This window comes from Pleurodeles waltl, chromosome 1_2 (assembly GCF_031143425.1).
Source record: "Pleurodeles waltl isolate 20211129_DDA chromosome 1_2, aPleWal1.hap1.20221129, whole genome shotgun sequence".
NCBI classification, from domain to species: Eukaryota; Metazoa; Chordata; class Amphibia; order Caudata; family Salamandridae; genus Pleurodeles; species Pleurodeles waltl.
In genome coordinates, this window is record NC_090437.1 from 75,913,164 (window position 1) to 75,935,114 (window position 21,951).

At 46.1% G+C, this 21,951-nt stretch overlaps 1 protein-coding gene across 4 annotated transcripts in view; it reads left to right on the forward strand.

The window, feature by feature from the left end:
* Positions 1–21,951, forward strand: part of TDRD7 (tudor domain containing 7) — a 779,147-nt gene that overhangs the window by 200,623 nt on the left and 556,573 nt on the right. For all 4 annotated transcript variants that reach the window (XM_069236519.1, XM_069236523.1, XM_069236528.1 and 1 more), the window contains one exon: positions 3,933–4,138. In XM_069236519.1, coding sequence (XP_069092620.1) covers positions 3,933–4,138 — 206 coding nt within the window. The remainder of the gene's footprint in view (positions 1–3,932; positions 4,139–21,951) is intronic.

A 21,951-nucleotide genomic window follows, 5' to 3' on the forward strand; every position in this document is an offset into this window, starting at 1 on the left:
AGTCATACAAACCCTCTACAAACTAGGGTTCACCGTCAACTTTGCAAAATCCAACATTCAGCCAAGCAAAGTACAGCAATATCTAGGAGCCATAATAGACACGACAAAAGGAGTAGCAACGCCAACTCCACAAAGAATTCACAATTTCAGCAGAGTCATTCAACACATGTCTCCAAATCAAACAATACAAGCAAGAACAATACTACAGCTCCTAGGCATGATGTCCTCATGCATAGCCATTGTCCCAAACGCAAGACTGCACATGAGGCCCTTACAACAGTGCCTAGCCTCACAGTGGTCTCAAGCACAGGGTCACCTTCTAGATCTGGTGTTAATAGACCGCCAAACTTACCTCTCGCTTCTATGGTGGAACAGTATAAATTTAAACAAAGGGCGGCCTTTCCAAGACCCAGTGCCACAGTACGTAATAACAACAGATGCTTCCATGACAGGGTGGGGAGCACATCTCAATCAACACAACATAAGAGGACAATGGAACATACATCAAACAAAACTGCATATAAATCATCTAGAATTATTAGCAGTTTTTCAAGCACTAAAAGCTTTCCAACCAATCATAACCCACAAATACATCCTTGTCAAAACAGACAACATGACAACAATGTATTATCTAAACAAACAAGGAGGAACACATTCAACGCAGTTAAGCTTATTAGCTCAAAACATATGGAAGTGGGCAATCCACCATCAAATTCGCCTCATAGCACAGTTTATTCCAGGGATCCAGAATCAACTGGCAGACAATCTCTCTCGAGATCACCAGCAAGTCCACGAATGGGAAATCCACCCACAAATTCTGAACACCTACTTCACACTCTGGGGAACACCTCAAATAGACTTATTTGCAACAAAAGAGAACGCAAAATGCCAAAACTTCGCGTCCAGATACCCACACAAGCAATCCCAAGGCAATGCCCTATGGATGAACTGGTCAGGAATATTTGCTTACGCTTTTCCTCCTCCTCCTCTCCCTCTCCTCCCTTATCTAGTAAACAAATTGAGTCAAAACAAACTCAAACTCATTTTAATAGCACCAACGTGGGCAAGACAACCCTGGTACACAACACTGCTAGATCTTTCTGTAGTACCCCACATCAAACTGCCGAACAAACCAGATCTGTTAACGCAACACAAACAACAGATCAGACACCCAGATCCAGCATCGCTGAATCTAGCAATCTGGCTCCTGAAATCCTAGAATTCGGACACTTACAACTTAGCCAAGAGTGTATGGAGGTCATAAAGCAGGCCAGAAGGCCATCCACTAGACACTGCTACGCAAGTAAGAGGAAAAGATTTGTTTGTTACTGCCATCATAATCAGATACAACCACTAGACGCAACTCCAAAACATATAGTAAATTACTTGCTCCATTTACAAAAAGCAAAGCTAGCCTTCTCTTCTATTAAAATACACCTTGCAGCAATATCTGCATACCTGCAGACTACCTATTCAACTTCCTTGTATAGGATACCAGTCATCAAAGCATTCATAGAAGGTCTTAAAAGAATTATACCACCAAGAACACCACCTGTTCCTTCATGGAACCTAAACGTGGTCCTAACAAGACTCATGGGCCCACCTTTCGAACCCATGCACTCTTGCGGAATACAATTCCTAACCTGGAAAGTTGCCTTTCTCATCGCCATTACATCTCTGAGAAGAGTAAGTGAAATTCAAGCGTTCACAACACAGGAACCTTTTATACAAATACATAAAAATAAGGTCGTCCTACGACCTAATCCAAAATTTTTACCAAAAGTTATTTCACCGTTCCATCTAAATCAAACGGTAGAACTACCAGTTTTTTTCCCACAGCCAGATTCTGTGGCTGAAAGAGCACTACATACATTAGATGTCAAAAGAGCATTAATGTACTACATTGACAGAACAAAGAACATCAGAAAGACTAAACAGCTATTTATTGCATTCCAAAAACCTCATGCAGGTAACCCAATATCAAAACAAGGTATAGCCAGATGGATTGTTAAATGCATCCAAATCTGCTACCTTAAAGCAAAAAGACAACTGCCCATTACTCCCAGGGCACATTCAACAAGGAAAAAAGGTGCTTCAATGGCCTTTTTAGGAAACATCCCAATGCATGAAATATGTAAGGCAGCCACATGGTCTACGCCTCACACATTCACCAAACACTACTGTATAGATGTGCTATCCGCACAACAAGCTGCAGTAGGTCAAGCTGTATTAAGAACTCTATTTCAGACAACTTCTACTCTTACAGGCTAAACCACCGCTTATGGGGAAATAACTGCTTACTAGTCTATGCAGACCATGTGTATCTACAGCGACAGATGCCATCGAACTGAAAATGTCACTTACCCAGTGTACATCTGTTCGTGGCATCAGTCGCTGAGATTCACATGGGCCCACCCACCTCCCCGGAAGCCTGTAGCAGTTCAGAAGTTACCTTCAATTTTGTACATTTGTATATATATTATTTAAACCTTTAATAGGTACATACTTACACATTTCATTGCGCGGGCACATTACTATAGTACAACTCCTACCTCACCCTCTGCGGGGAAAACAATCGAAGATGGAGTCGACGCCCATGCGCAATGAGCACAGAAGGAGGAGTCACTCTGTCCAGTGACTCGAAAACACTTCTTCGAAGAAAAACAACTTGTAACACTCCGACCCAACACCAGATGGCGAGCTATGCAGACCATGTGAATCTCAGCGACTGATGCCACAAACAGATGTACACTGGGTAAGTGACATTTTCATTTTCAATCTAGCCCCAGAATGTGAAAATTCCTAGCTATTGTAATAAGCCACCGATGCAAGGATTATTGTACACTTTTGGTATCTACGCAGTAAACTGAATTTAGTGCTTTGATAGCATTGATTATTGGCTGTATTTTTAGCTCCATGTAGCTTTATGAAAGTGAACTGGTTGTTGATTTAATGCTGGAAATGAATAATTTAATTTTTATTTACAGTGATTTTGAGATTGGATTTCTTGTTCCAGAACTGGAAAAGAAGGGGGATGTAACATAATAGTTCACAGTGTTTTATTTTAATGGAAGAGTTGTGCAGAGCAAAGGATAAGGCTGAGATGGAGCTGAATGTAACTGGCGTGTGGACTGTCCTATTGTGATATTTTTCCTGGGTCTGTGCGTGCTTTCCTTGTACTGCGTTTCCGGGTATTTTGGGAAAAACAGATTTAGTGTTGGTATTGTAAATATGCTAGTTACTCTTTTTGGTAAGCAACAGTTAACACATCATCCTTGCTTCCTTTTCCCTTATGGAACTGACATCTTTTCATTATCATAGGTAGGAAAATTTGGGTTACTATCAACTTGAGAGAAGTCAATGCCTGCAGTACCTCATTGTTTGCAAGGTCAGTGTTTAAAACATAACCAGAGTTGTAGGCAAAAGGGTTGGCATAGGAATGTTTAGGGTCCATGCTTAAGATGGCTCTAGGCAATTAATGCACCTATTAGAGGTTTGTATGCAAAATCACCTATTAAGTCACTGGTATGGTGAAGTTGTAATACACTAGCATCTTCGGGAGGCTGGAGTACCTTCTTGGTCTCTTTCTAGAGATCTGTTTTCTTTACTAAGGAAGAGAAGTTGTTGAGGATTTTGATGAGTAAGAGGATGGCAAGGTTTTATCTGTGTGAAGGGGCAGGCTAGGCCAGTAAATCTTCTGATTTGCACAGAGAATTGCACCCAACAACCACAGGGTTTTGTAATCTTAGGTAGTGGTGGTGATGTAAAGTAGAGAGCTACTCTTGCTATGCTCCATGCACAATGGCAAGCATTTGGGAGCTGAACTATATCTATATTTTTGAGTTTTCACTTGCAGCATGCTTTTGAATTGTTGTTCATTGAAATATTGTTTATTTTCCTTATTTTAAAGTGCTTTACCTTTGCCTTCTCAGTTAACAACTCTAGCCAAGAAAGAAGCAAGGCACTTTCTGATGTCAGTGATGTGGCTGTAGTTCAAAACAACTTAAAGGAATTATTGAAGAAATATAGTTATGGTGTATGGTTGTCAAAGTTGCCAAGATTTTATAAAGAAACTTTTAACCAAAATCTTGATGAAAAGATTATTGGGCAACTTGAAAAATGGCCACATGTTTGCAAGGTAAGTTAGTAGAAATAACATGTTTTGCTTTTGGAAGCTTATATAATGTGACAAAATACCAAGTTCTTTAAAAGATTTGATTTTCTTTTGCAGAAGCCCTTTTTCATCTTCCACAAAATCACTTTAATGGACTTCATGTCAGTATGCCTTAATTGTTTGTTAGTATCAACAGCATCATTGTTTTACTCCTGCTTTCCTGTGCTTTTGCCTTGTTTTTCAGAAAGAGAAATGGGAGAGACTCTTTAAGGGAGCCTCCCTCTTCTTGATTGCTTTTTTATAAAAATGTTAGAGAGGAAAATGTTTTTCCAGCCTCCCTTCTCCCCACCCCTGCAATTTATTTTGAAATGTTCACTTTATTTCAGTATGTAGAGCTGCTTTTGGTATTCAGTCTGAGTGTCTATGCCCTTTCTGATCCCCACTTGAAGCATAGGTTCCCCCACCGTTTAATTAATGAAGGAGCTTTTTTGCTGAAATGTTGGTGGCTGGAAGACTGCATGTATGGGATGACTCAGGAGGGGCTTAATGGCTGCTGTGTTTAAAGGGGTTTATAAGTTATGATATGAAGTAGAAAGAACTCTGCTGGGGAGGGTTGGCCCCTCTGTGTTGCTACAAAAAAGTAGAGAAAAGCAGAAGCAAACTCTAGCTTGGAGCCACTTGCCCTTCCAGAACAAGACAGTTTGTCCTTGGCATGTTGATATGGTAGTAGGATGGAGTCCTGACAATCTGGGTATTAAGTGAGTACTCAGTGAAGTACTGTTGATTTGGCATGAAGGACTGTTTTACAGGAGGTGCTCTCTTTAAGATTCTGCACTTCTCCCTTGTCCGCTGGTTTAATTGTGATCTGTCTTTTGTTGTTAAGGTTCATTAGTGCCATCTTTTCTGCCTTTGCTATTCTAATGCTTCAGTCTGTTTCATTTTTTTTTTTAAATATATTTTTATTAACATTTTATTAACACTTTGCTGTCATACATGTGTATTTCACGATATGATCAAAACTTGCGTCCGCCCGGTCTATCCTCATTCGTGTTCACATTTCACTGTCAATCTATGCGTGTTATTGTTTACATCGGATCACTCCCGCGTCCCGTATTTCAGCCTTATACAATCTTCGTACTCAGTTTGTTGAGGTCTCATATATATTCATTCATTCCGTGTGCGCGCCATAGTACCATTTTAACTCTTATGCACATTTGACAGTCTTCAACTAACTCTAATCAACAACTTTACTTGATGGTGCTTATGGGCACAGGTGGGTGTAATTACGGGGGTAAACCATGGTATTGCTCCACCGGGTTGGGTTCTGGGCCCCTTTTATTGTCTCTTCTGGTTCTTTGGTATGTAAGTGGGCATCCGGGTCTGTGCCCGGCCAGCCCCATCTATTTCTGTCCCACCCTCCCAGGGCCCCGCTCCAGATCATTGGCTGCCTCCTCTTTCTCCTCCGCTGTGACCTCTGGTCCTTTATACATGCTGTGCCATCTCTGTTAAATCGCCCTCCCTTTCCCTCTTAACCCATACCCGGGCCTGCTGTCTCTGCCTCCTCCTCTAAGGTTGGTTCCTCTCCCCTCGTCATACGGTCCCATTTCATCAGGATTTCTTCCCAGGTAGGTGCTATGGGGGTCTGGCGGAGGCCTCGTGCCTCTTCGCCCTTCAGGACCTGTAGCTCTGCCCTAGCCCACTTCGTCACATCCTGTCTCCATATTTGCAATGGGGGGCACTTGGGCGATTTCCATCCCATAGTGATCAACCTCCTGTAAAGGACCAGGGCTAAGTCCAAGAAACTGCCCCTCCCTTTCCCATGTGAGAGTCCCGTTCCGAGTCCCAGCAAGCACACCGTTTGGGTCAAAGTCAGTTCCACATCGAATAATCTATTCAGGTCGGTCAGTACCGTACCCCAGCCCTGCTGGAGTTCTGGGCATCTCCATAACATGTGATCAAAGTCTGCGCCTGCGTCATCGCATCTGGGGCATGTCCTTGGGGCACCGCCATATATTAAGGATAAGCGATGTGGAGTAAGGTACGTCCTATGAATGCAATTAAACTGGATGTATCTTATTCTTGTATTTCGAGAGACCGTCCGCGGGTACGCCAGCACCCTATTCCATTCCATGTCTGTTAGGTCCCTGTTAACTGTCCTCTCCCATTTCACCCTCTGGGATTGGAGTGGGTCTAGTGCGTCCTCATTTTGGGCCCGGTACAGTTTAGTAATGAGGTGGGTATCATCCCCAGATATTAATAGGTGGTGTAATACCCGGTGGGTAGTGGGCTCTGCGTTGATCGTCCCCCAGTGTTCCCTCAAGATATGTATTAACTTCTGGTAGAACAGGAACTGCCCCTGCGGTATTCTACTCCCTGCCACCAGGTCGGCGAAGGGTCTCAGTACCCCATCTCGGAATAGGTCCCCCACTGTCTCCACTCCCGCTTTTTTCCAGGCTCCTAGTCCAGTACCCACTAAGCTCCCCTCTCCCTGCTCCAACATCAGTGCCGACAGTGGCAGGGCAGGCGAGTAGGGCGGTCCTACTCCCACCCGTTTCGTACATCTCTTCCAGCATGCCGCGCTGACCCTCGTCATTAGGCTGTCTGTTTGGCGCGCCACACACCGGCTTATCATGTGTGCAATAATCCGGTCCATGCCCTTCTCGCCATCTGCAGTGCATCTGTCCAGATGACCTTTTCCAGCAAACCACTTGGATACCCACTGCAGTTGGGATGCCAGATAATAGGTTTCAAAATCTGGTACTCCTAGGCCTCCCGAGTGATCAGGTCTGCAAAGGATGGAGAGCGATGTGCGTCTACGGCCTTCGTCCCATATGAGTTCCCTAAGCAGAGTGTTCAATTCGCGAAACCACACCGCTGGAATCAACAGCGGTAAGTTAGCAAAATAATAAAGGAGGCGGGGTAGCATGATCATCTTGGATAGTGCTATTCTGGTCATTATAGATAACTTCAAAGAACGCCAGAACCCGACAGAAGCCCGCAAAGAGCGAAGTGCCCTGCCGATGTTACCGTCCTGCAGGTCCCCCACTTCATGGAACACCTGTATACTCAGGTACATAAAGGTGCGTGGTGCCCAAACCACGTCCTCTGGGCACGTGGAGGGGCGCTCACAGTTCGGCAGCAGAGGGAAGACAAATGTTTTGCCCCTGTTGAGGCGTAGTCCCGACAGGGTTCCAAAATGTTCTAAGTTCTCTAGGGCCCAGGGGAGTCCTGACTCTCCTTCTCTGAGGTAAATGAGAATGTCGTCAGCGTATAACGATATAACATGCACTGACTATCCCCATCCACCCCCCTGTCCACTCAGTCGCCCGCATCTTGGCAGCTAGTGGTTCATTGGCCAGGGCGAATAACGGTGGGGACAGAGGGCAACCCTGTCTTGTTCCCCTGTATATAGGGTAAGTCTCAGATACCATCCTGCCCGTCCAACCCTTGCTAATGGAGCCGCGTATAATAGGTCCACCCATTTTACCCATCCCACCCTTAGGCCCATCAGTAGCATTACCTCCCTCAGGTAGTCCCACCTCACCAAGTCAAAGGCTTTCTCAAAGTCCACTGCTAGTAACCCTCCCGACGGGGGTTTCTCTTCTCTGGGCATATGTAAGATAGCGTAGGCGCCTGAGGTTCAGGGAGGTACTGCGGTTCGGGACAAATCCGTTCTGGTCTGCGTGCACTAAGGTGGGTATGCAGCGAAGCAGGCGGTTTGCCAATATCTTGCTGAGGATTTTAAAATCGCTGTTCAGCATTGATAGGGGGCTGAAATCAGTCACCGAGGCCTCCCTTACTTTCAGTTTGGGCAGAGGGACCACCAATGCCTCCCTAAGCGAGTCAGGCATCATGCAGCGATGCAATGCCTCCGTGTACATCTCCACCAACTGGGGAGTCAACAACGTCACATACTTTTTGTAAACGTCCATTGGGAGGCCATCTGTACCCGGCGTCTTCCCGGGAGCCAGCTGCAAGATGGCCTCCTGCACCTCTTCCCCTGTCACCGGCCCTCCCAATCTGTCACATTCCTCGTGCGTCAGAGTAGCCAGGGGGAGTCGATATAAGTAACTATCAAGTTCCTCTGTCCTGAGCTCGCCCGGGCTCCTGTACAGATGAGTATAATATTCTTTAAATGCATCATTTATAGGGCCCGGCTTGCATCTTCGTTCCCCCTCCCTGTCTCGCATGCTCGTGATGGGCTCACTCTCCCCTCCCGGCCGCACCAGCCACGCCGGCATCCTGCCTGATCTACCCTCCTCAGATTGCAGTGAGGCTAAATATTTTTGCATGTTGTGGCAGTGAAGTTGTTCTTCGACCTGAGAGTGAGATCTCCTCGCCCGGGCATATTCCTCCTGTTCCTGTGCCTTCCCACCCCTGCTTCGTTCCCTTTCATGTATTATCTGCTCAAGTCTGATCAGCTCCCGTTCCAGTGATCTTCTCACCCCTACCGTTTGTCCTAGACAGTAACCCCTCGTCACTACTTTAAGCGTTTCCCATTCCGTTGACCTAGAAGGGGTAGATCCCTTATTAATTTTAATATGGTCAGCCAGATGTAAACGGAGGGCTTCTCTGTATGTCTGATCTTCTAGTGAGGCCGGGGTCAGTCTCCACGCTGGGATGGGGGGGGGCCTGCTTTCGGTCACTCTCCATGTAAGCAGTAAGGGACTATTGTCCAATAAGGTACGCTCCAAGTATTCAGAGTGGTCACTCCCTGCACCAAGTTCGCTGTGCAAACCACCCTATCTATCCTGGTGTGCACACTGTGGAGACCAGAGTAATATGAGTAGTCTTTGTCGTAAGGGTGCTGTTCTCTCCATACGTCTACTAAGCCCCAGGACCCCAACCACTCTCTCAATTTTTTGGCTACCTTATGTGTTGCTGCTCCTGGTAACGGCGGGGAGGAACGGTCCAAGTCAACGTCTAGTGTGCTGTTGGAGTCTCCACCCATTAATAATTCTCCTATCTGTTGTCGGGTAAGGCGACTCGATAGACTCGTTATGAAGGGGGCCTGATCCTGATTGGGAGTGTAGATACTACTCAGAACAATCGGGGTGCTGTGAAGCTTCCCATCCATTATTGCAAATCTACCCTCCCGGTCTATGTCAGTTGACACTACCTCAAATGGGACCCCAGAACGGACCCAAATTAGTACACCCCTTGCATATGCAGATTATTCCGTGGCAAACACCTGTCCTCTCCACTTGTGTCTCAACTTCTCTGCTTCTCCTGTGGCTAGGTGGGTCTCTTGTAGCATCGCCACCTGAATACCCCTTCTCTTTAGATACGATAATATTCTGTGCTTTTTGACTGGTGACCCCCTACCCCGTATATTCCACGTTAAGTATTGGTATTGCCATGTTGGTATATCAAGAATATTACGGTCTACCCACCCCAACCCGGTGGCCTGTCCCCCCCTGATCTAATAGCGCACCTTACACCGTTTAACCACATCTGCCCCAGCACCATCAAAACTTGTAAAGCTAGAACCCAACTCCCCCTCCCTAGTGCGCCTCTCGAACTGTAGGTTGCCCTGAAAATTGTGCAACTGTGCAACATATTCAACAGTTTAATATAAGTTCTCGCCAGTCTGACGGAATGGACGAGAATCCGGATGTGGGGGGGGGGGGGGCGTGCTCGGAGGGGCCTCAGGCTCGTGCAAGTCTCCTCGTCTCCGGGTCATCTTATTTGCTCTGTTATCCGAGTTCATCTGCGAGGTTACCCTCAGGTCCGCTCGGTGCAGCCCGAGCTCTCCGCGGAGGACACAGCCATGTCATCCGAATCTTCTCCAGAGCCCTCCGGGTGGGATGCCTCTCCTCTCATGGCGGCCGCTGCCTTTAGGGCCGCTTTCTTTCCTTTCTCCCTCTTTGCTTGGGTTGGCGCTGCACGGTAGCGGTTTCTGTTCCGTCGTCTCCCTGGGCCTCTGTGGGATTCGCTCTCAACTTGGGTTTCTCTCGTGCGATGTTCTGACCGAACTCCACGTGCTTCCAGCCACTCCCATGCCTCCTCGGGGGACTGGAAGAAGATAGCCTGGCCCTCCTGGATCACCCTCCGCCTCGCCGGAAAGAGGAGCGAGTACTGGATCCCCTCTCCCCTAAGGGCCCTCTTGACCGCTAGGAATGAGGCACGTTTGGTCTGGACTTCGAGTGTAAAATCCGGGAACAGCGTAGCCTCTCCGTTCGCCACCTTAAATGGGCCCGACTCTCTGGCCCTCTGTAGCAGGGTGTCCCTGTCCTTGTAGTGTAGCAGCTTAGCAACCACCACACGGGGCGGCCTGCCCGGAGCCAGGGGCCTCGAGGGCACCCGGTGCGCCCGTTCCAATGTGAAGAAAGGGGTCAGCCGGTCCGGTGCCACGACTGTGCGCAGCCATTCCTCGAGGAATCCCACCATGTTTGTGCCCTCCACCCCCTCAGGGAGGCCAACCACCCGCATGTTGTTCCTTCGGTTCCGTCCCTCCGCGTCCTCCGCTCTCTGCTCCAGTCTCTTCATTCTGTCCGTTAGGTTCATCACCGTGGCTGTTAGATCTTTTTGTTTTGGTGCTAGGGTGGACTCCGTCTCTTTAACTCTGTCCTACCTCGACTGCAACTTGGTTGATGTCGCTTTGTAGCGTTGATTTTGTGTCTTAGATTGCACCCAGGATTTTGTCCAGGGTGTCCTGGACTTTATATTGCGTGGGGTCCTGAGAGTCTCCGCCCTTGCGCTCCACTGATAGTGCGCGTTCCATGATTTTATTTTTGTACCGGTTCTTGGGGGACATCGCAAGTACGGGACTTTGTTTCCGTAGGGTCTGCACAATGGATTGCCTGCCACTTCGGAACCCCCTCCGTCTGCTGCTTTTGGTGATAATGTTGTATCACCTTCCTTACCACAATGCAGTTGTCCCGCCCACTCCGGCACAGGTCTCTAGACGACTACTTGCCCATCAGGGCCAAGCGGTTCACCATGGCCTGGTCGCATCTGTCACCCTCAGCCAGTTCAATAACCCACGCCACAGCTTCCGGCCTCCTCACACCCCAAGTCCTGGAGGTGGCCAGGTCTCTCTAATCTGTGTTTCACCAGGAGCTGCAGTGCCTGTCCTGGTGTGGCACGGGCAATGGGGTCGCGCCCCCTCTGCTGATCACTGTGTGGGCCATGTTCCTCTTCTCCAACCAGTGTCTGGGAACTCTCTGACCGGCCTCTTTTTTTTCTTTTTTTTAATTATTGTAATTTTTGTAATTCCAGCGCAGCGCCCCCTCTGTTTCCTGGGGGTTAGCGCAGCCACCACTGTTTTGCGCTACTCTCCCGCACAGCGCGGGGCCTTACTTGGACCCCTGGGGCCCAGCCCTCCTCACAGCTCTCTCGTTGGTGCAGAGTGCGGGGAAGCCTCGGTTTCCCTTGCCCCGCGCCGGTGCGAGGCTGCAAGCGGCTGGCCTCCCCGCTCTTCCAACAGCGCTTCTGGACTCTCCTGGTGCGTCCCAGAGTGACCGGGACCGCCTCCACCTCACTCGGCGGTCCGGTCTGTTCGCGCTTGGGCGCGCCCAGGCACCTTCGCCCCCGGTCTCCTGGGCGAGCACCAGGCCGCCGGCGTCCTTTGTCTCGGCCGCTGCCGGGATCCTCTCTCGGGCGGCCGAGATGGGCTGCCCTGCTCTCTGCCGAGCCCCCCGGTGCCACGCCAGCCACAGTCTGCGCAGGCAGCCCCGAGATTGGGCCTTAAATGACGGATGTTTCGTGGGCCCCTCCCGAGCCGAGATTTTATGCTGCCGCCATCTTCAGTCTGTTTCATAACTAGATTTTTTTTTTAAAGTTTGTATGTCTTTGGGCATCAAATGGCAGGGCGGTAGAAGGTGGATAGCAGACATAGTTCAGTGCCTGTCCCATTTTCCATCAGTGGTTTGTCCCTGAAAACCTGCCTGAGCTTGATTTTCCTAAACAATTGGTAGATTTCTGTTTTAGTCTTGAAAAAGTCAGGACGTTCCATGACAACAAAACCCCTACCTCTTGCTAGTACCTTCCTCTCATCCTGATTAAGGACTTATGATGAAATGTTAAGAATGAGGGAAGGGGAGGGGTAATCTCTAGTAGGATCTGTCTTCACCATCTGTATGTCTGGTACCTTACCTTGTTTGCTGCTCTACTGGTTGGTATTGTCCCCTGAGCAGCCTCTGCTTAATTCTCTGTTTCTGATTCTCTCGCTCTCTGAGGGTTTCCTACCCCTAAAAAATGTTGTCCTGGGGGGTATGTGTGTGGAGGACCTGAACTGCTTGTCCTAGGTTCCTCTTGTTCATCAGAACGTCCGGATGTGTCTGAAAAAGTTAAAGCTCTTCTTGTGTTGTTCAGGCTTGACTGGCTTTCTTGGTTCCCTTTTTGGTTGTAGTAACTATTCTTAGGATAGGAGTACACCTTTTCCTTGCTGTACTTAAGGTTGTCTTTGTTTACCTTTTCAATTTTCTTCCCCAAACCGATTGAGTAGAACTTGTCTGTGCTCTTCTGAAGATTGTCTGGTGCTGCTTTAGCAGTCTCAATTACTGCCAGAGCACGCTCCACCAGTGCCCAAAACGTTCGTATGACAGGACAATCCAAGGTTACATGAAAGGACACCCCCAGTGTATTTGTTTACAACTGCAGGTTGTGTCAGCATTGCTTCCAAGACCTGCCAGAGCCTCTGTGGTGTATAGTAGGTCCTATGAAGATCGTCAAATAGGTTATCATCATCATTGAATGTACAGAGGGTCGTCTGCCATTTGGTTTGTGACTCAATGCATGGGTCAAGGGCATTAGCTGTGAGGGAACTGTATAACCTTGAAATGCCTTGACTGGTCGGTTCTATGGTTAGTTTAGCCTTTAAGAAGTTACATTTAGCTAGAGACTGTGTGGGATTCCAAAGAGGTTCAAGAATACACCTTAGTTGTAGGTACCAGAAATGTAACGTGTAAGACCAATTCTCTGTAGAGTTCATCAAATTGTTTCGTATGGTAGTCACTCCAGACGTCTCCCAGTTTTGACATTCCCATAGAGTCCCATTGCTTAAAATCCTAGGCCCATTTAGTGCTTGCAGGCCTCTCCATCCCATAGGTGGGTTTCCTGTGTGGGTCTTTTAAACCATTCGATACATCTCAAGACTCTTATCCAGGTCAACAGTGTGGTTTTTGTCACCTCACATAACCCATGCAGGGGGTCTGGAATGGTACAAAGGCCAAATGTCACGCCAGTTGTTGAATTGTGTTTCTAGTCTGTAAGTGGGATCATTTCCGCTCCCTAAGATCTAGCCATTATTCACCACCATACTTGGCAGCCTGGTAGTAGAGCTGTACATTTGTGGTCCCAGACCCCCCCCCTTCGTATGGGATTATGGGACACTTGGCTAGGGATACTTTAGGACATCTACCTGCACATATTAATTCTCTGTATTCCGTTTGGACAGTTTGTAACATATTGATTGGTATTTCTTTGGGGACGTTTTGCAGTGTGTATAAAGTGGTGGAGAGCAATCAAGTTGTAAATGGCGATCCTCTTGAGAATGGACAATGGTAACTGCATCCATGTCTTTATGTCACTGTTTGTGAATTCGAGGAGTGGCATAATATTTGTTCCTACCATGCCTCCACCCAGGGAGATTTCTAACCTAAGATGCTTGGGACTGGCCTCTGGTCTCCATTGTCTACTGGGTCCTGGCTGGTTATCAGTCATCCTCTGATCTATGCTATTGTCGAACACACGGGTCTGTTGGGAGGTAGGCTTACTGTTTCAGGTACACCTGTCTAAGCCTTTCGAATGTGACTAGTGGAGTGGAAGTCCGTGTCATGGCTTTGCCCTCTTGATATGTGCCTTTGGAGCCTCTTGAGGTACGAGCTGTCTTCAAGGACCCAGTTCTTCCCCAGCAGGACGTTCATTCTATGTTGGACAGCTGCCTTCATTATCTGCCTCCTCAGGCGCTCCAAGGCGAGAGACCAATCCCTTTGAAAGGTATTTCCACTGCTTTGACAAATTCCTCATCTAGAGGTATGGGGAACTGCCCCTCTCTCAACTTGTTAATGTTCACATCACTCCTTGCTCCTGCCATTGATGATCAGTAGTGTAATATGTATTTATACTGAAAAAGGATGGGGCTTTAGGAAAATAAGATTGACAAGCTAAGTCTGTTTTACTACGCCCAGTCAGATTCAGTGGGCTTAGATAAGTAGGCCTAGACCAAAATGGGGAACCTATAATGATTTTAAGTAATTTAAAAAAGATTCTCAGGCTCCAACAAGATTCTCAGGTCCTTAAATAGAAACAACTGCCAACATTTTTTTTTTAAAACAGCTGAAAAGCATCAGTGTCTTCAGTGTGTTTAGCGCTCCCCCGAACCCCCCGCTCCCCCCCCCCTTTTTCTCAGACAAGCTGGAAATCGGAGATATAAATGCAAGTGTGCCTCTGCCAGCAGCGCCCCTAGCAGCTTTGAACGTTCATCGTACCTTGCGGTTCTCCACAGAGGATCAGTCACATTAACGAGGCTGTCTGCTCGAAAGGAAAACTGCGGAGAGCTCTGAATGTGGATTTTAAAGAGGAGGAAGTGGTGGTGGAAGCCAGCTTGCTGCACCCTTAATAAACGCTAATGCAATTATCAAATTAAAGTTTCTTGCGGGCAACAGTGATTAAGCAAAAAACAGTGCCAGTAAAATATATTAGGCACCAAGAATATCCAGCAAGATTAACAGAGTGATAGAACATATACAGTCAATTATACTGGGCTGCTGAGCTAATAAATAGAAGAAAGTAAATCATAATCACAGCTTCAGCACAGAATTCCACTATGTTCAGTTACTTCTATGACTGCATGTTTTGCAATCAAAAATTTCATAGAAAACACTGCAACAATGTGATAATTCAGACCTTCCTCTATGTCACAAATAATCGGGGCCAAAATGTTAGGTCTTTTAAGAAATTGATGCAAAGGAATTAATAAAATGACAGGGCACGTTGTGTTTGAAGATGCAATTAGTTGTAATATAGTCTGAATGTCTCATGCAGCGACTGCGCTTCTGGTAGAAAATAGTTTTGACTGCACATCCTAGTAAGGTAACAGGGTCTTCTGCTCCTTGCTTGTCACCTGTTTGGCAAAGGTATTTTCATCCACAGATCAGGGTCAGCACAGGAACATGACAGAGAAAGATATGAGCTCTTATTTCCAGAAGTAGTGCATGTTTGATGGATCGCCAATTGTTTTTCTTTAAGAAGAAACTGCCTTGCTTTTAAAGTGCATTAGTGTAGTCCCCAAATGTCCCCGGTACACATTATATGTATTTCAATTGATTCAAAAAGATAAAAACATTTTTTATTTTCATAAGAGACCATCCGATGAATGTCACAATAGGTCTCAAAAACCCAGTGAGCGTCAGACAGAATGCCTGTTGTTAGTGATTGTTAGAGATGCAGAACTGGGTAGAGGTCACTTTTTCTTCTATCATGGATGCTTCCTTTAATAACTAAAGATTGATTGATTGATCGCAATGATTGGAAACCAGTTATTAATAATAGTACCCATCTACTTAAATGGATTGATACACGCCACTCTGTAAGATAACAGGAGGTAAGACATTTATGCAAATGTTGGGACAAGAAGCGCAACAGAACATCTAATTTTTTGTGTGTTCTGTAGTGCTACCTGTTTTCTACAGTAGACCGTATTAGTGAGTATCAGACAGACACTGCTGCTCTTTTATCCAATACCATTAATGATTTTACAGGTTTAGTGTAATCCTATAATAATGGTTCCTCTCCCATTGAATGTCACTTCAATGTCATTGAATGCTGAAGCTTGATTTACCGGCACCGGTCTGTCCGGAGTCCAGTATTAACACCAACAAGTACTAACTATCACAAACACTGTGCTAAAAACCAAATGACCTCTAAATCAAGTTAGTGTCTATTTTATTTACTAATCCTTCCTGTTCTCTTTGTCTTCACTTCTTGGGTCCTAAGATATTTGGACTGCCATTTCAAGTAGAGCTGTTTATCCTTGTTAGAGGAACTGTAAATAACTCACTTTTTCCTTGCACTGATAGACAGACATCCCTTTCTAGGTTCTCCAGCATTGAAAAGTCAAAAAACACTCCTTAAAGTGGACCATAACAGTCTTGCATTGCAAGTTAATAGTTCTTTTGGAGTAGTCTTTAAAACTAGAACTTAGTTTAACATTATCCTTTAGACAGTGGCAAATTTAAGGACTGAAGATATTATAAATTCTGTGTGTTTACCCTTGTATGAGAAGCCTTTATGAAGACTTCGCTCTGGTCTGTGGATGTGTGCGATGGGATGCCATAAATCTTTCTTGTGTTTTTCCTTTTATGCTTATCAAAACTACCAACATTTTCAACTGCTTTTCTAGTTTCCTTCTCTAGAACCATCAAATGATTGCATGCTACAGATCAGCAGTTAAGTCCTACAACTCGTTATTTCTAGATCCCAGGATATATATTACTTCAAGCAGTTTCTTATTTTAATTTAAAGGAGTCTAAAGACCAAGATGACTTTTTTGGAGTAAGGCTCATGAGTGTGTTTTTTGTTTTGCTTTTTTCAGATGGTGGGACAGGGTTGTCTCCTTTCCTCCCATGTTGCACTTTGGTGGCCAAACCTTTGGTGGGTTATTCCTCCCTGGGGAAAATCTACGATTCTTTTTGCCATTTCTCATGATATTTAGGGTGTCAGAGCTTCTTGAGTTCACAGAATACTGGGAACTTCTTTTATAGTCACTGGTCGAAGGGTGTATCTTCGGCCCCATTTCAGACCTTAAACTAATTGTTTTTGCAGATATACCACTTTTTGCATGCTGGTCATGGTCTTTATTCTCCCTTTTATTGTTCTAAAAGGCTTTAGTGAGAGACTTAGTGTGGGGAAGCTAGTTCTGATCATTTGTGAACAAAATGCTGGGACGACTCGGGAGCTTTGCTAAGTGTTGCTCTGCAAGAGCTCTCCTCCTCAGTAGAGATTATTAGATGCCCTTCTGGGTGGTGCTGAAGCACCCCCTTTTTCATCCTTCCCATGTAGGCTGGGTCTTTGTTGCCATGCCTAATGGGGTTGAGCAAATCTATCTTTCAAGCCAGTTTTTTTCACTGGTATTCTATGGAAGGAGAGTTTGTTTATTTCCACATACTTCGGTAACATTTGGCTTTACATAGTCATTTTATCACTTACTACAGGAGACCACTTAGTGCACATTGTTGCCCCTGCAGCTCCTGGACACATCAGAGGAGCTGTTGGTGACGGAAACGTGAGGCTTTCTTTGGCTAGTGGATGGGGGAAGATGTTATCAATCCCAGTGGGAAATGGCATCCAGTTATTGGAGGCCAAAATCGCAAGGGTGAATGCATAGAAACAATATGGTGCTCTCAGGGCATGAAAGTGGTTATAGAGCTAAAAGAAATATTGCAAAGTCATTTGGGGGGCTAGGCAGACCTCAGATTTAGGGGCATGGCAGCAAGACATGATTTGTGTAAGATGGCGGCACTGGTGGTCTAAGAGGGTAGAGGTTGCCCCTGGAAATTGGAGACAATCTGGAATGGTTGGAATACCTATAGGGGGGCAGATATGTGGGAATTGTGACTGCTGTGGTAAAAAGGTGGCAGGTCCAAGAGACATTACAAGGGAAGCGAACAGTGAGTGAAGGGAATTGGGGGCTGGCATTGGGGAGGTAGGGGAGAAATGCTCGAAGATAATGTGAAACCTATGATGGTGCCTGGTTGGCAGCTTGTAGATGTATTCAAACTATCAATAAAAAACTATGGAAAAAAGTGGGAATAGAATTCTGTTGTGGCAAGGAAGGTTATCCTTGTTTGGGTGTTATGGGGGGGAAAGAAAGTATGAAGGCGTCATGTTGAGGGGAAATAAATACTACTGTTTTTTTTGCCTAACTAAGCCTGACAAATGAGGGCCATCAAGTGTCTGATTGATGATAGTAAATGTAGTAAATGCAGGCAGTATTAAAATCCAGCAAATGAGAACATTTTGTCAGATGTTGTTGGGTAAAGAGAGAACTAGTTTGACAAAAAACTGTTCCCCCTGGGAAACTCCTGCTGGTTCTGTGGTGGGAAATACAGTTTGGGGATACAGTGCTGCAGAGGAGCAGTAGCCTGTAATGGAGGTGCATGAGGCTAGGCAAATACAAATGATGGACGGAAAATTAGACTTGACCCTTTTCCCCATGGGAACAGTCCAGCCCGAACTGCCAGGCCAGGAACTCCCTGGACTGTAAACAAGCATCCTGGGACCGGTTTCCAGGTATCACCCTTCATCAGCCAGGCTAGCTTGAATCTAGTGGCACAGTGAGCCTGGGACCCACCTCTGGGCTTACCCGGCGCACTTATGGCAACAAAAGCAAGGCAAACACAAATGATGGACCGAATGCGGAAACAATCAAACATTCACCCCAAGTCACAGATCTGGGTTTAATCCATCAATCATTTTGCTCACCATGCCACCCCAGTTTGGACCCAGCCATATGCAAAGCTAGCCTGGCTGATGAAGGGTGATTGATGGATTAAACCCAGATCTGTGACTGAGGGTGAGTGTTTGCATTGTTCAACACTCCATCCATCATCCTTTTGTGTTGCATGAGGCTAGTACTACAGAGGCTGCCCAGTGAGGATAGGGTGGTAGAGTATTGTCTGGTGATCCACCAAATCAGCTGCTGCAGTAACATCTGGGAGAATGAAAATTATGATAGAGGAGAGGTGGTTGTGTTGATAGTAAACTGGGTAACAGCATTTTTAGATGATGGTAATTGACAGACTTCTGATTGGAGGAAGTTGAGTAGGCTGTTGGACTAGTTTCACCAGGTGGCTTATAGCGTTTTGGAGCACAGCAGTTAGAGAATGTGGGTAAAATCTTGATGGTCAGCTCCAAACTCTTCTTAGTAATGGAATTAATGTTGCTGTTTCAAAGCAGTTTAAAAAAAATAAATCTTTATAGTATTTTTAAACTTGGTGTAGCATAGTCGAAGATTGTATACTTAAGCACAATATTTTTGTAATGGAAGTATTAGTACTGTATAATAATCCCCCTTGGCATTTCCAATACAATAAACAAGCAGTGAGCTTAGGAGCACAAGAAGACACTGGTTGAAGAGCTTTAAAAATATGAGCGTGTTTGTTCAGCTTCCATGGTGATGGCGAGTTTTGTGGGTTGTGAGTCTGTAAAATGTAGGTGGGGATGTGCTGCTACATAGCTAGGGAGAGCATTGGCTCGAAAACGTAGGTGAAAAACTCAAGGTGGTGGAGCTGGAGGGATGAGTAGGATTTTGACGGGCAAATGGAAGTACTTAGGAGTCTGACGGGAGCTTAACCAAACAGGAACATATAGGGTGAGAAATGGGTTCCAATGCTTTAGACTGTCAGTGATGATTTAGTGAGTGATGTTCACATTAGGTCGAGGCAGAAATGCTTAGTTTCTGAATGTTGGTGTAAGTGGATGAGATTAAGTCTTAATCATAAGTGAATTCCACTGATTAAAGACTGCACTAAGATTTAAATGATTAGTTGTTGATTGTTAGTTCTCCAGTATTGGATCTTTCATAGATTCACATGCTTGAATCTTCCCTGCTGTCGAGGTGGGAGTCCCACGGTACCTTTTAATATAGCAGTAGGTGAACTACCTGAGGCCTTAATGGAAGTGGACAGTCTCTGCTATAGCCTATTTATGTTCTTTAATAAAAAAAAAAAAACCAAACTTGAACTACAACCAATCAGGTGACAGCACCTTCTAGAACACTCCCAACACAGGCTGATTCCCTCAGAGTTTCTAATACGAGTATGAAGTAAGTAGTTGCATGTTTGAGGGGAGCCTCTAAGGGGAAGAGGGTGGTTCACATGTAAATTTATGAGAGATACCAATACAAGAGAACCATAGTTACAGGTAAGAAACCCATTTTCTTCTCCAGTATTGGATCTTTCATAGATTCACATGCTTGAATCCGGATAGTGAGCAGTAAGTTTCATCCCGCTAATAACTTTAATGGTGTTAATAATAACAACAAAATAGTATTAGTATTATGCCGTGTGAAGAGTCTCTCTGAGCTCTGTTCAATTTCTACTCTTTCTCAGTGAACTGACAACATAATTCTTTCAGGATCATCAGATTTACTTTGGACATTGTTCCAACCAACTAAAAAAGTACTTTTCAGAACCTGTGACGCCTGTGGGAAGAAAAGACTTAATATTGATGACCCACACAAGAGGTGCATATATTGTCTACAACCAGATCACAAGACGAGGGATTACTCATAAAACGCTTAAGGACAGATAAGGCAGGCTATTACTATGGCTGCAGAAACAAAAAGTGAAGGACTGCCCTTCTTCTGATGAGTGAGGCCTCTTCACAGGTCTTCCATTCTCTAAAAAGGCCTAAACTAAGGAGGAACTTGCCTCACAACCTCCACTTAAAAATATAACCATCTTTCAGTGGGGCATGAGAAATGCCAAGAAGATCAGCTTTCTTCAAAAAGTCAACCAAAGGCCTCAGAAAAGGTTAAATCAGAGCCTAATACTCTATCTATGAAGAAAGCACCCCCAAAAAGTGCTTCACAATCCTTACCGTCAACAACAATGAAAGCATTCGCTTTGAAGTTTGAAAAAAGAGCCTCATCGATGACACGCATCCACGAGGTCTACAGCCATACAGCATTTACCACAGCGATGTTTCCCATGAGTGTCGTCGCCGCCATCATTGACATTGATAATTTTGGCTAGAATATACAAGAGAGCACTGACGATGGACCCGTCAGCAAGAGACCCGATGAACGACACACCTGTTGATGGCAGACCCGTCAATGAGAGACCATTGCTAACACTGCCGACACTCCCTACCGTTGATGAAAACAACACTGACAGAAAGTCAAGAGAAAACCAAATGTTCGATGGCATCTGTCGCTGTAGATACGCATGTTCTGCAATAGCTCGCCATCTGGTGTTGGGCCGGAGTGTTACAAGTTGTTTTTCTTCGAAGAAGTCTTTCGAGTCACGGGACCGAGTGACTCCTCCTTTTGTCTCCATTGCGCATGGGCGTCGACTCCATCCACGATTGTTTTTTTTCCGCCATCGGGTTCGGACGTGTTCCTGTCGCTCCGAGTTTCGGAACGGAAAATTAGCTAATTTCGGAAGATTTTCGTCGGTATTGTTGCGTTCGGGATCGGCGTACTTACATTCAACACCGCATCGAAGATCGAACAGCTCCGGTGCCCTTCTGGGTAGTTTTTTCGATCCTCCGTCGGGGCCTGGTCGGCCCGACCGCGTGCTGAAGAACGCCGATGGAACGGACCCCGTTTCGTTTCTGCCCCAAATGCCACAATAAATACCCCTACACAGACCAACACTTGGTCTGCAACCTGTGCCTGTCACCTGAGCACAGCGAAGACACCTGCGAGGCCTGTCGTGCGTTCCGGTCCCGAAAAACACTCCGAGACCGTCGAGCCAGAAGACTTCAGATGGCGTCCGCACCGACAGCCCACCGGGAGTTCGAGGAACAGGAAGAGGAAGGTACCTTCTCGATCCAAGACTCCGACTCCGAAGGATTCGACGATACACAAACCGTGAGTAAGACGTCGAAAACCACACAGAGGAAGATTTACAAGGCCCAGGGGACGCCACTGCCACCAGGCCATGGCTCGACCCATAAATTCGGTGACCGACCGTCGGCACCGAAAAAGGCCCAAACAGTGCCGAGATCGTCCGACTCCGGTCGAGACACCGGCACGCAGCCTTCTCGGGACCGAGAAAGTGCTGGAGACAAGCCTCGACACCGAGATGCCGGTGTGGACACGGCTCAACGCCGAGACAGCGGCACAGAAACAGATCGACGCCGAGAGGTTTCGGCCCCGAAAAAGAAAA